At 40.3% G+C, this 14,060-nt stretch overlaps 1 protein-coding gene and 2 non-coding genes across 3 annotated transcripts; 1 reads left to right on the top strand and 2 right to left on the bottom strand.

The window, feature by feature from the left end:
* Window positions 1-6,596: 6,596 nt before the first annotated feature.
* trnal-cag (transfer RNA leucine (anticodon CAG)) lies at window positions 6,597-6,679 on the bottom strand. The gene has a single exon. It is a non-coding gene; the product is annotated as a tRNA-Leu (tRNA).
* Window positions 6,680-7,851: 1,172 nt separating this feature from the next.
* On the bottom strand, window positions 7,852-7,924 carry trnat-ugu (transfer RNA threonine (anticodon UGU)). The gene has a single exon. It is a non-coding gene; the product is annotated as a tRNA-Thr (tRNA).
* A 30-nt stretch (window positions 7,925-7,954) lies between these two features.
* LOC103457824 (cholesterol 24-hydroxylase-like) lies at window positions 7,955-12,773 on the top strand. The gene is made up of 15 exons (XM_008398240.3): window positions 7,955-8,247; window positions 8,339-8,416; window positions 8,630-8,711; window positions 8,823-8,896; window positions 9,565-9,651; window positions 9,802-9,940; window positions 10,038-10,148; window positions 10,238-10,400; window positions 10,877-10,942; window positions 11,156-11,228; window positions 11,302-11,386; window positions 11,510-11,620; window positions 11,936-12,024; window positions 12,129-12,195; window positions 12,358-12,773. The coding sequence occupies exons 1-15, from the start codon at window positions 8,099-8,101 to the stop codon at window positions 12,505-12,507; spliced, it is 1,524 nt and encodes a 507-aa protein (XP_008396462.1). The 5' UTR covers window positions 7,955-8,098; the 3' UTR covers window positions 12,508-12,773.
* The last annotated feature ends 1,287 nt before the right edge of the window (window positions 12,774-14,060 follow it).

The raw sequence follows: 14,060 nt of genomic DNA, 5'->3' as shown, positions 1-14,060 counted from the left end.
AGTCAAAATTTCTAACGTGGGGCTCTGCTGCTCATTTCAGACAGTTAAATGATTCACCTCTTTAGCTGAGCGCTGGTGGCTACGGCCCTGTGCCAGCCAATGGTGGTTACAGATATGTTTACTTTTGTAGGCTGGCAGGAACACGATATTTCCTCTGGGTGCACTACGGCTGCCTGACCCTGCTCACAGCGTGGCCCTCGTCGTGCCTCCCTGCTCCTGCTGCAAACTGCAGCGACCCCAACCCCCAACGGCGAGCGCTCGCATGACGCCGCACAAACAGTGACCTGCAGAGGTTTTCTTTTTTTTAAATCACGGAAAGCACACGCACGCACACCCACACACACACACCATATTAATGTCTACAAATTCATATGTGCGTTTTAGCAGCTCCAGCTACATGGGAATGCCAAAGGGCTTTAGGATTTTAATGGATTATCTCCAGCTTGAATTATCCCATTCCTTAACCCACTTGACACAGAGGAGCTCCTTGTTCTGGAATGATCAGCAGCACTAATCTTAAAAATGCAGCTTCTGTTCTGGAGTCCGCCAGAAAGAAAGAAGCTTCGCAATAGCTGTAGCTTTTAAGGAGGTTCTTTTTGACAAATGTCAAAAAAGAAGATGTCAAAAAACATTGTGACAAATGTCCAAGGATAGTAAAATCATTGTAGGAAGATTTAAAAGTGCATCTTACATTCAGAAATAGTCAAGTAAGAAGATTCGTGTCATTCGTTTATTTCTTCTTAAATATCCCCAGTTGTATGTAAACTGCATTTATAGGTTGAGCAAAGATATGTGGTCCAAAATGACGACACTCGCCCCCCCCCTCAGAGTCGGGTTTGATGGAGACTTTCTCCAGACTTGCCTCCAATAATTTAAAGTCTTGTTCTTCCATTGAAGGTGATGCCACCCCATACCATAACACTGCCTCCACCAAAACTGTTTTAGAGGCAAATCTGGAAAACTTCTCATAAACACCATCCATGTACTCCACTCGGCTCCTCAACTGACTTTTCCTTACACATGTGTGTCACCATATGGGGGTAAATATGCAAGCTTTTCAACAGCATAGAATAGTTCATGGCAAAAAAGCACTATCGTTTAATTATCAAAATATTAATTATTAATAAAGCACAAATTTCCTGACTTTTTGTGATAGGCTTAATCATTTTGGATCATATAAAGGAGGTAAGCAGACAGGATGTTCTGTCAACCTTAATGTGATTATTTTACACTTTACAAAACTTAGAAATTTTGAAAACTAATGTACAGTGGACCCTGGTCTAGTCTCGGTTCAGTATTTGAAGATTTTTTTCTTAGAGAATATCGAAAATATTGGAAAGAAAACTCAGCTTGGGACGCCGATATGCTTAGTCAAGGGCGTAGGAACGAGTCTGTCATTGGGGGGGATGCATATCGGAAACCTGACAGATCAGTAAATAGCTTGAGCAGAAATATCAAACAATTATGGCATCAACACGTCAGAAATGCGTTACTCTAATCTGACCCTTGTTTCAGTAACAATTATTCTAACATGTTATTATTTACAATCCAATAATCAGTTTAAAGTAATGCATAGTATAATGACCGTCATTCCAGGATGAACACTCACTTTAGAATTTGCCTCACAACTACCAAGCTAAATGCTCTGGTAGCACAGACAGGCTAACAGATTCTGATATATTTTATTGGTCAAAAGACATTTAATTATTGGTTAAAGGGCATTGATATAAATTGACTGCCAATTGAACTGGTTCTACCTCTTTCTAAAACCAAAGTAGAAAACAGTTCATAAAATAGGACTCGGCAGTTTTAAACTCAATACAGCAGTTTGACCAACAATAAAATCTAAAAAACAAGTTTTGTTCTTCTTGAACAACTCTCTACATCAGTCCAATAGTTTGATCTAGAAAATAAATAAAAATGATACTTTTGACATCTAACAGACCTTTAGCTCCTCACTGTTATCTCAATCTCACTTTCCAGCTCTGCATTCAGTAACTTACCAAACATGAGCCATAAAAACACTGAGGCAAAAAGACTAAATGTTCTTTTCCCCTGTCATTTTCAGTCGCACACTTTTAAATGAAATATCTACAGTTATGTGTTTCTGTCGCTGCCTCCGGGCTGCACAGTGGTGCAGTTGGTAGAGCTGTTGCCTTGCAGCCGGGCCGGGTTCGATTCCCGGCCTGGGGTCTTTCTGCATGGAGTTTGCATGTTCTCCCTGTGCATGCGTGGGTTTTCTCCGGGTACTCCGGTTTCCTCCCACAGTCCAAAAACATGACTGTCAGGTTAATTGGTCTGTCTAAATTGCCCCTAGGTGTGAGTGTGTGTGTACATGGTTGTGTGTCCTGTGTGTCTCTGTGTTGCCCTGCGACAGACTGGCGACCTGTCCAGGGTGACCCCGCCTCTCGCCTCTCGCCTGAAATGTTAGCTGGAGATGGGCACCAGCACCTCCCGACCCCACTGAGGGGCGAGGGTGCAAGAAAATGGATGGATGGATGTCTCTGCCTCCCTCTGACTCTCAGCAGCCTGATGTTCCTGCATGGATTAATGGATTACAACAACAACAAAAAATTCTCTTTGTCTTTCTAACTGTTTATTCACTGTCACATGCTGTTTTTATTTTAATTATGTAAAGCACTTTGAAATGCCTTTCTGCTGAAATGTGCTATACAAATAAAATTTGATTGATTGATTGATTGATTGATTGATTGATTGATTGATTACAGAATGAGAATTTAAACAACTTAATTTTCAGATGTATACATTATTATACATCTCAACTCTATTTACTGTGTAGCAAAATTTTTCACTAATTTATTTTTAAACCTCTCCTCAAGCACTTTTCTTATTGTCTAACTATTACCCTCATAGTGTGGAAATAATGAAAAAAATATTCAAACGTTGAAAGAAATCAACCTGACATCAGTCTTCACCTGTTCTCCTTTCTGGTTTTATTGAAATTAATATAAATTTTAGATCTTCACACTCTGAAACTCCACCTGACTCTCCTATGTCTTCCCTGACCTGCTCCTCTCATAATAAAATAGTTGAGTTTATTTAAAAATTAAAAACAGTTCATACATATTTCAATAAACTAAATGAAGACCTCACCAGAGCTTCTTCACCTTTCTTCAACATCATTCTAGCACCTCTGTTCTCCTAAATATCTAAATAATATCATATAAATACATGTTAAGTGGTCAGCGTGATCAGGTGTTGCTCACTTTAAATAATAAAAAGACTCATTTTGCTGCTGTTTCAGTCTCATTCTAAATCATTGTGACTAGACTAGCTAACTTTTAAACAAAGTTAGCAGTAAAATTTTGGACATGTGACTATTGCAGAATTAAAACGGCTTAACCAAAAAGATTTAGTTCTATATATGAAAGTAAACTGACAACAAGATAAAATAAACGAGCGATATTCATGGCAAAATTCCTGACAGACAGTTTACTTCATTCAAACGGAGTTTCTCTGACTCCGTCTGCTGCTGCCTTTACTCTGAGCAGTTCAGATGGGGGAGGAGGAGGAAGCGCTTTGCTGAATGCGCTGTTGTGCGCCTTCAAAATAAAAGCATGCGAGTGGAAGACTAAAATTCTTCGCAACTGCGGTGAAATTATTGGGGAGGACGAAAGTGGCTCTCTCCAATGTTGGGGGAGACGGGGGTAGGGAGGGGGAGGAGGACATCCCCCCCGTTCCCCCGCTTCCTAAACCTATGTGCTTAGTAGCTAAAATACTATGCTACTTGTCTCACTTTTGGCTGGCATTTGCAAAGCAGCCAATCGAGGAGCACCATTCGTTTTCCTTCGCGCTTATTGGCTGTATCCCCAAATAGGAGATAAGAAAGACCGACCGCGGATGTTAGCTTTTGCGAGACGATTTCAGCTGTGAGTATTAATGGACATTGAGTACGGAAGAGGATTAGGGTCACTGGGGAAAAAAAACAAAAACAGTTCTGACTTTAATCTCAGAATTCTGACTTTTTTTTCCTCAGAATTCTGACTTTAATCTCAGAATTCTGAGATTCTGAGATTTAATTTAATTAGCCACATCATTCAATTTCCACTTGGTTTAAATCGGGCTGTTTCCTTGAGGGCCACAAAGAGATAATTGGTGAACAAACAGCATCAAGAAGACCAAGAAACATGGCAGACAGGCCAGGGAGAAAGTTGTGGAGACATTTGAAACCGCGCTAGGTTACGAAATAATACCCCGCGCTTTGAAAATGTTTGTTGTTCTATCCAGAGGTGTTAGCTGGATGGAGTTCATTACAGAGCAATCCTGAAAGAAAACCTATTAGAGGCTTGTTAGAGGTTTTCCCTCCTTCTATCCAGACAACAATCATCCAGCCAGAGCTGCAATGGAACGGTCAAAGTCAAACTACGCTAACGTGTTGGAATGGTCAAGTCAAAGTTCTGAGCTAAATTCAATCAAGAACGCGTGGAAAGTCTCGGAAAGAATGCCGTTCACAGACACACTACTTCCAATCTGACTGGGGTTCAGCTGGTTTCTATTGAAGAACGGGCAGCAAGTTTAGTGTCTAAATGTGCAAAAGCTGGTGGAGACATAGAACAAACGATTTGCAGCTGTAACGGCAGTGAAAGGTGGTTCTACAAAGCATTGAAGGCATTTTTATTTGCAAAAACGTGTAAATCGTGTATCACTCTTCTCAGTGTTTCCTGATTCTATACTGCTGTGGGTTAGGGCACCCGAAATGTCAATGAAAGGCATTGAGGCATTGGTACACACATGTAAATTTGGGGAATATTTCGACAATCGCAAGATTCTGAGGAGCAAGTGCATATGTGAGCTACAGTCAGCAACGTAGCTTGTTCAGAAATCTTTACCGGTGGACTCTCAACCAAACCAATTGGTCCCCAAGCCTTACCAGTGAAAGGCTGTGTCTAAACTTGTCAGAGTGGTTTAAATGTGCCTCATCCTCTGTCAATTTGTTGTAACTGAAGCGACAACTGATGACTTTCTTGTACTATTAGAACATTTTGATTATTTTTTTTTTGTTGTTGTTTGTTTATGATTGTCCAAACTCCCCATCTCAAGACATGGCAGTTTTTCTTTTTTTTTTTTTTTTTTTTTTTTTTGAAGAAGAAGAAGACCAACACTGAGTAGGATAACCCTAACACTCGACACTGAACATCAATATCCCCAGAGAAGTCTGAATAACTCGCATTCTTTTTGGATGAACCAGACTCTACAAACTTTTGTTTGTTTACTCGTGTCCAGAGGGAGTCTTAATTTTCTCCCAACTAGCACTCTCTGCTGATAATATAATCAAAAGAAAGGCCAACACAATACATTTGGACGCGGTTGCCTGCATTCAGTTCTGCGGCGGCAGCCAGCCAGTCATAACAACATCAAACAGCCCCCGTAGCCTGCAGTGCTCACACGGAGCCAAGACCCTGGACCAGAAATATGATTGCTCCATCTTTTTAAGATAAGAATGCAGACAAGCTTAAAAGTTATTGTGGACAATATGTCCAGGTATGAGACGGCCATAAAAGTTGAAGAGGCTGTATCGGGCTGAAGAAAATTGGAATAAAGCGGTGGTTAAGATCAAGGCAGGAATCTTGATATCTTGTCTTAGATCAATATGAATAATCCTCTTGTTTTTTGAAAGGAAATGGAGGGAACGAATGCCTCATCGCAACACACAGGTGCGCTTTGACAGAGAACACGTTATGGCCCGGTCTGCTGCTGCGTGTATGCTCTTCTTCCAGCCAGTTCAAGAAGAGGACAGTGAAGGGAGAATGGAACACCGCCACCTCCTGGTCTCTATGAGTAAGTGCAGTTAATGTGTCCTTGAAGTACTTCACTTATAATTAGCGAGTTATTTATAATCACTATAATTCTGTATGTATGACATCAGAAACTAAAGACTTGTGTGTGGGTGCCTGTGATTTTGTGTTAAAGTGATGCATTGAGCTGGAACACATGGATCAGCAAACACTGTGTGTCATACTCGACACTGTTTAGCACTTGAGTGGCCACATGTTCGATCAGTAGGCATGTTACACTGAAAAAAAGTTGTTCCATATATTAATAAATGTACTTCCACAAGCGAGAAATCAGTTCATGGGTCAGACAAAAACTTTCCTGCTTACTCTGTCATGGCTCCTTAGTTAAGTTTTTACCACTTAAAAATCCACCTAGTGTTCAGCCAATACATTCACACGAGCAAAATAAATAGCAAATTGGAATAGCAATGTTTATTTGCATCACCTGGTCCATTTCCTTCTCTACTCTTCTTTTGCAAGTATGTGTAATATTCTGGGCTGACGCAGACAATTACTGTATTTTTTTCAGCATCTTTGGAGATGTGTGCAATTGCATGAGCTAAAACTGGGTTTGTCAGCTTCAGTGACAAGTAAAAGGGAAATTATGCATAAAGCACGTAGTTGCATGCTGTGGTTGGCAATATCAAACCTCACAAAAGGTGAAATTATCCCCTGCGTCATGTGCAGAATGAGCTGAAGTGTAAATTTTATGTGAAAGCGACATCGTTTTTTTTTTTTTTCTTTTTGCTAGTTACTGTGTTGATATATTACTATTTGTAGGATATACTAGCAAAACCTATTTGTCAGAAGTGGGATTCGAACCCACGCCTCCAGGAGAGACTGCGACCTGAACGCAGCGCCTTAGACCGCTCGGCCATCCTGACAATACGCCCCACTGTTTTTGCACACTTATTTCACAGACGGTGCCTGTATTCGTGTAATATTTTTTGATTTTGTATATTTCATTTCCGAAAATAACGTGTACAGTATTTCATTTTTACATTAAAATGCACACATAAAGTCATCTACCGTGATGTAAATGTCGTTACAAATCTGAGACTGACGATACGCCCCATTGTTTTCTGAGACTTTTGTCTCGCAGCCCCAGCTAACTTCCTCGTAACGTAAGATAAGATACTTTATTGATTCCCTAAGGCAGAGGTTCCCAAACTGTGGGGCGCGCCCCCTAGGGGGGAGCGCCGTAACATTGCAGGGGGGGCGCGGGAAGCCGTCTGGATGGATGGATGAAAAAACAAAAAAACATTAACACTGTATGCGCTCGGGTTTTACCTTAGAATGGCCAACTCTCTGTTATTCCTATTTCAATTTGATAGAATAGGAACTTCCACACTTCCCATATCTGTGTCCTCTGTCACTTTTATCAGCAGTTAAAACTGTTTAATCCGTTGTTAACAATGTGATAATCGGTTTTTCCGAGCCGCCTTTAAACGCAACATGAGCGCTACAACACTTGCGCTGGGTTTACACCTTCACTGGCAGTGAAGGAGACCTGCTGCTGCTGTGCAGAGCTACGCAGGTGTGTTAGAATCATGGCAGCAAACCAGCAAAACGCAAAGAACTTTTCACAGTTTTCCCTCCAACCTAACCGACTGAGTTGAGTAAAGCTGTTGGATGCAGGTAATGTTAGCTAAAAGATGACTAGCTAGCTATTATCAATACAGCATCTTAAGCTTGTTAACAAGTAGCCTGTAGGCTACCGATGTTGTTGTATATGTCCAGCTACGTACATTCATTTTGCCCCCAAAAGAAGTCGATTTCCCCTCACGTTTGCCATCACCAAAGGAGAAAAGGTTTGGGAACCACTGCCCTAAGGAAAGGGTAGTTTGTTTGTCCCAGCATAGCACACAATAAAAATTTAAATAAATAAAAATAAACATACAATGCATACCATCCAACGAAAACGGTCAAGAACAATTGTTGCGGCTTGCAGCATGACAGTAATGCAAGACTTTTATAAGTGCTTTCACGAAATATAAAACTAAAAAACTTTGTACATCCGTCTTTACACATGTTTAAAGAAAAGAAGCCACCATGCAGGCCCCAGCGAGGATCGAACTCGCGACCCCTGGTTTACAAGACCAGTGCTCTAACCACTGAGCTATGGAGCCTACCACAACACCGTGTAGCGTCACGTACTCTAATGAACGCCAAAAAGAGAGGTTGTGTACTTTTATATAATCGTCTGAAAACTACCCAGGAACTAACCATTTATCGCCCCACTGTGAACGAGTTAGCAGTCCTTTATTTGAGATTAATCGTGCTCGTCGCTGAAAGTGGCATTTATGGCAGTGTTTGCTGTACTTTCGAGTGTCTGCGCAACAGCTTTTGCATGGCTGTTGTCTTTTCTTTTCATTGCATTTCTCGCCTACTGTTTTTATATCAAATACATTCATATGAAATATGACCATATACCAGGGCCGCCGAGGAACAGGTAAGCCAAGTTCGTTGGAACATTAGCATAGATTACTAGCATAACAGTCGTTCACTACCTAGCCACAACTCCTTGTTTTTGTCCCTTGAAGTTTCTTCTTGGGACATTCGCCGACGTTTGTGAGGATTATGAAAAATGACGGAATTGTGCACAACAAATTTTTGGAGTGGTAAGCTCAAGTGTATCTTCGTTAAATGGTTATTTCTTGGTGGATAATAGCAAAGAAATTGAAATTGATCACTTTTCGCTTTGTCTGTCTCCTGTCTGGTCCCGATATGTTAACTTAAAATTTCCGTAAGAAACTGCTCGTTTCTCACGGAAATGTCAAAGTTTTATGTGTAATTTTTTTTTTTCAAACTTACATTATTCTTGTCATTTACAGGGCCGAGACTTATGGGCCTGTTTACAGAATGAATATCCTGCATTACATTATCCTGGTCGTGACCTGTCCAGAGGCAACTAAGGTAAACACGTTAGAGAAAGCAATCTTCTTATGCTACATTTTAATACTTTGCCTTTTGACTTTGTGTAGATGTAATCACACAAAGTCAATGCATACATTTTTCTGTTTTCAGGAAATCTTGATGTCCCCTAAGTATCCCAAGGATCGATTCCTCTACAAGCGAATGTTTAATCTCTTTGGCCAAAGGTTGTTCAATGTCATTATTGTCTTTTGAATCTTTTTACATATAGCTACACCAAAGTAACAATCAGGTTGTGAAACTGGTTTTACTTAAACTGTTAGAAAAAAATCACACCTTTTATACATTTTAACAAGTTCCAACCACAAACCTCAGCATCTCTGATAAATCAGCACAAAATTCCTGACTTTGAAGTGAACAGCAGCTTTTGCAACATCTCACAATCTTAGAAGTGTGGCGTGCTTGTGTAAATAGTTCACTTTACTTAGATACCGCAAAATGAAATCCAGCACAACCAATTCACCTCAGAAGTCTCGTAATTAGTTAAATACTTGGATAGTAAATTTACAAACTGTTATTCTAATGTCTCAGAGGGTTGTTTTAGAGAACGCTAGTGAACATGCAACATTCTAGAGCGCAAACATTAGGTCAGAGGTTATGACAAACTACCTGTTGCTGCAATTACAGCTGCAAGTCCTACATCTCTACCAGCTTTGCACATCAACTGCTGAAATTGTTATTCATTCTTCTTGAACCAAAAGAACAATTTTGGTCTCATCTGATCTGACCTCATTCTTCCACATCATTTAAACCCTTTTATAATACATTGAAGTTTGTGGTTATTTCCATTCCAAACGATATTCTTGTCGTTTTCTTTCACCGGTCGCCTTCCCAGATTTATAGGCACCGGTCTGGTCACTGCAATCGATCATGAGACGTGGTACAAACAGCGGCGCATCATGGACCCTGCTTTTAGCACCTTGTAAGTTAGTCTTTGAACTGGTACTCAGAAATCACTTGTCCAGTTCATTTGTACAGCACATCTCTCCAGTTTGGATTTGTTCCACAGTCTGGTGACATGAAGTCTGAGAGGCTTTAAGGGACGTTTCTCAGTCTGAATCTTCTCTTTCAGGTACTTGAGAGGCCTAATGGGGACCTTCAATGAAAGAGCGGAGAAACTCATGGATAAGCTCTCAGATTTAGCTGACAGTAGCACACAGGCCAACATGCTTCAACTTGTCAACTGTGTCACGCTTGATGTCATCGCTAAGGTACCGTCCGTATTGCATCCCCTCCTTTGACGTAAGACGTTCTGATTATAACCACACTGTTGTCGTTGTAAACATGCGTTGCTTTAACATACTCCAGGTTGCGTTTGGAGTTGATTTAGATCTCCTGTCCAACAACTCGCCTTTCCCCAAAGCCATCGAGACTTGCCTGAAAGGGATAGTGTATCAAGTCAGAGACTCTTTATTCCAGGTAACGCTTTAGATTTGCTTTAAATGAAGTTTATGCGAACAAAACCCCCTCCGCCTCACATCAAGGTGAAACGATCTCTGCCGTTCCAGTTCAAACCAAAGAACTGGCCGTTCATCGACGAGGTGAGGAAAGCCTGTCGCCTGCTGCGCACCACCGGAGCTCAGTGGATCCGAGACAGAAGGACGGCCATGCAAAACGGAGACGATGTCCCGAAAGACATCCTCACTCAGATCATTAAAACTGCAGCCACAGGTGGTGATCCAGTCTCGACAAAGGATGAGATTTAGAATTATTTGGTTCTACAAATTGCGTGAATAAAAATAGAATCCACACTGCTTTCCTTTTAATCCCTTTTCTTATTGTTAGATTTTTACTGCTCTCTTCTTTTGGTCACTATCTTCCTCTATCAGCATTATATTCACTCGTTAGCGGCATTGTCTTTTAGACAATACTGTACAACCGTTTTGTTCACCTTGCTTGTCTCTCTTGTGACTATCCTTCTGTTGGAGCTCTCCTTTGACATTGCTTTGACCTCAGGTACTTAAACTCATCAGCCTTCAGTAACTCCTCCACCTTTTACAGTATTTTTTGTTTCTGCATTAAGCATCTATTTCATAAAGAATTTTGTTTCTCGCTGCTTCTAGATCAAGCAGATGAAAAGGTCTTTTTCCTAAACAAATGCAAGAGTAGATTTATGGCTGACATGTCTGTTGCTTTTGTTACTGCAGAGAAAAATATGTCTGAAGAGGATGAAGAGTTTATGTTGGACAATTTTGTAACATTTTTTATTGCAGGTAAGTTTTTTTTTCTCCTGGTGCAAGAAATTTATTTTATTGATTCCTATCCACTAGGGGGTGCTGTAACATTATCTGCATGCGTCCATCCCACAACCTTTTGCCTCTGATATTATTTTTTCTCTCTCTTGCATGTATGCCACATCTATATTTGACTTTATATGAACACACAGTTTACAACGTACAGTGTTTACTTTGAAACCTGGTGTTTAGGTCAAGAAACGACAGCCAATCAGCTAGCGTTTTGCATCATGGAACTAGCAAGACATCCTGAAATACTGGATAAGTAAGGAACAAAAAGACAACAGTTTGCAATATTGGGTGAAGCAAGTTTTTTAAATAATGTCCGTAATTTTCAGAGTGACCAAAGAAGTGGATGATGTCATCGGGATGAAACAGGAAATAAGCTACGATGACCTGGGGAAGCTAGTTTACCTCTCACAGGTACTTGAGAGAGTCTGGATGCTTGTCTACCACTAAACATTTGCTCATTGTGTTTAATTAAAAAACATGCAATCTCGTTTAAGCAGTTTATTCAATGTGAAGAGTTTACATCTCATACTAAAGGTGCTGAAAGAGACACTAAGAATCTACCCGACGGCTCCAGGCACGTCTCGGGAAATCCATGGAGACATGATCATCGATGGTGTCCACCTGCCTGGAGGTTTTACCTGTATGGTGAGTCTCACCAATCATATATTACACAAAATCTTATTAAGTATTATTGGTCTAGTTTGTTGTGCAAATATCTTAGTACATTTACAGTAAGGGAAAACAAACTTTCTCATCAATTTTAAGGAATTAATGACCTTAAACAAACTCACATTTCTTGCTGAAAAGGTACTTGTAAGTTAGTTTTGTCTTATTTCCGGTGTGCTAAGATATTTGCACTAGAAAGGAAACCGGAATGACTTGGTAAGATTTTGTGTTTTTACAGTGTTTCTGTTTCACCACCACTTACGACAAACGATCTACTTTCATGTGACATTTCAGCTGAGCTCCTATGCAATGGGGAGGATGGAAAAGTTCTTTAAAGAAACTCTTAAATTTGATCCAGACAGATTTCACCCAGATGCTCCAAAGTAAGTAAAAAAACCTGAGAAAACAAAACAGACGTAGCATGATACAAGCATTATATTTCTTTTAGAGAAAGGAGGACATGTTTTCTCTTTTCTGTTTTTACAAGACCATATTACTGCTACTTTCCCTTCGCCCTCGGTCCACGGTCATGCCTGGGAAAGAACTTTGCTCAGGTGTGTCTGACAGAACAAAAAAAAAAAAACAATACCTTGCTAATTTACCCTCCTTGAACTTTTTCTCTTTCGTCATGCCACATCCACACACTTTTAGAGATGACAGATTGCAACACGGTGAAATGTGTCGTCCCGGCTCAAACGGACTTGGTTTGTTTTCAGATGGAGGCTAAAGTGGTGATGGCGAAGCTGCTCCAGAGGTTCGATTTCAGCCTAATCCCAGGGCAGACCTTTGACCTCCAGGATACGGGAACCCTGAGGCCAAAGAGCGGAGTGATCTGCACCGTCAAACACAGGAAATATAAAAACTAAGCGATGTTAAAGGTTTCTGCCACTAAAATTAAATGAAAAATAATCCTAACTGTCAAGTTTCTTCTCCTGCCTCAGACATAACAGAAACTGATGTTTTTTTATCTTGCACTTTTATTGTGATTAACAGTGTTTTTATATAAACTTGAAAATATTTTGTCTTTAATTAATATTTTCAACAATACTACACCTTTTGTACCTCTAACAGGAACATAAATATCAAATGCTATCAGCGCATATCAATAAAACTGTTATGGTAACTGATAAAATGTACTCTTTGTATTCTTTCCATGTGGTTAATGCTTTTTCTCCATGTTGTCTGCTGTGTTTTGATTTTTCTGAAAGTGTATACCAGTGGTGGGAAGTAACGAAGTACAAGTACTTCGTTACTGTACAATTTAAGTACAATTTAAGTACAATTTTTGTGTATCTGTACTTTACTTAAGTAGATTTAATAATGGGTACTTTCTACTTTTACTCCACTACATTTTACAGTAAGTATCTGTACTTTCTACTTCACTACATTTCTACAAAACTGTCGCGTTACTCGTTACATCCAAGTCGCGTTGCTCTTTTTTTCCGTTAAAATGTGAAGTTCAGGGATTTAAGGTGGCGCCGTAAAATCCGATCAATAACGTGACTTACGTGTCTGTTGTCACCCATCGGCTCCACCTTTACTCGCACGCGAAGCTTCAAGACATGCGCAGTGGTTTCCTCTGAGCGGGAGGAGATGTCCATCTAATGTCAGTAATATAATAGCGCTGCATGAATTGGTATGGCGACAAGTAAAATAAGCAGCGCTTCGCTTTCACAAATGGTGGGGACAAGTAAAATGTTCGTTTTTGTGGCGCATCTGTATCTTATTTTGAAGGGATAAGTAAACGTTACCATAGCGACCAGCGTCAGAACGTTTGGGCTGCGGTCGAGAGGAGATGAGTAGAGCTGGAGTCTTAAGTCTGGTTTAGACAAAGATTTAAGAATTGTCGGCCGATTCTCCAAACCTCTGTGACCACAGAGCTGATAAAAGTCCAACAGGTTCGATCGGTTCGTGTACAAAAGATTGTTATTATTTGTTCCAGCCCTTTAGTTTGATTTTCTTTATTTAGGTGTTTCATATGTAGTGCCTTTTTCCTCCACTGGGTGGCTTCTTCTTCATACTTCACTTATGGACCTGAGCATTCGGTGGGGCGGCTCTCAAGGCAGTTTTGTTATTACCTCTTTACATCGTGTGCGTCATTGAATGAAATCACACACACACACACACACACACATACTCACAGCTACATACATTATGCATACACTCAATACACACACAATCTCATTTACAAGCGCCCCCATGAATCCTGCCTGTTATGTTATGGATGAAGCTGGAAGTATATTAAAGTCAAGTTAAACCTAATTCTGGAATCGGACGTTCTCTCCTTCCAACAACTCACCTCAACATATATAATAGCTGTCCTAACCCGACACCTGGAGTGATTGCTTATCCACAATAAAACCAGTTTCATCTCAATACAATTTTTGTCCTTCGAGCCGGAGTCAGCAACCATACAGTC

Source organism: Poecilia reticulata, chromosome 21 (genome assembly GCF_904066995.2).
Source record: "Poecilia reticulata chromosome 21, P_reticulata-male-v2, whole genome shotgun sequence".
Taxonomy (NCBI): domain Eukaryota; kingdom Metazoa; phylum Chordata; class Actinopteri; order Cyprinodontiformes; family Poeciliidae; genus Poecilia; species Poecilia reticulata.
This window is presented reverse-complemented; position numbering and strand designations above follow the sequence as displayed.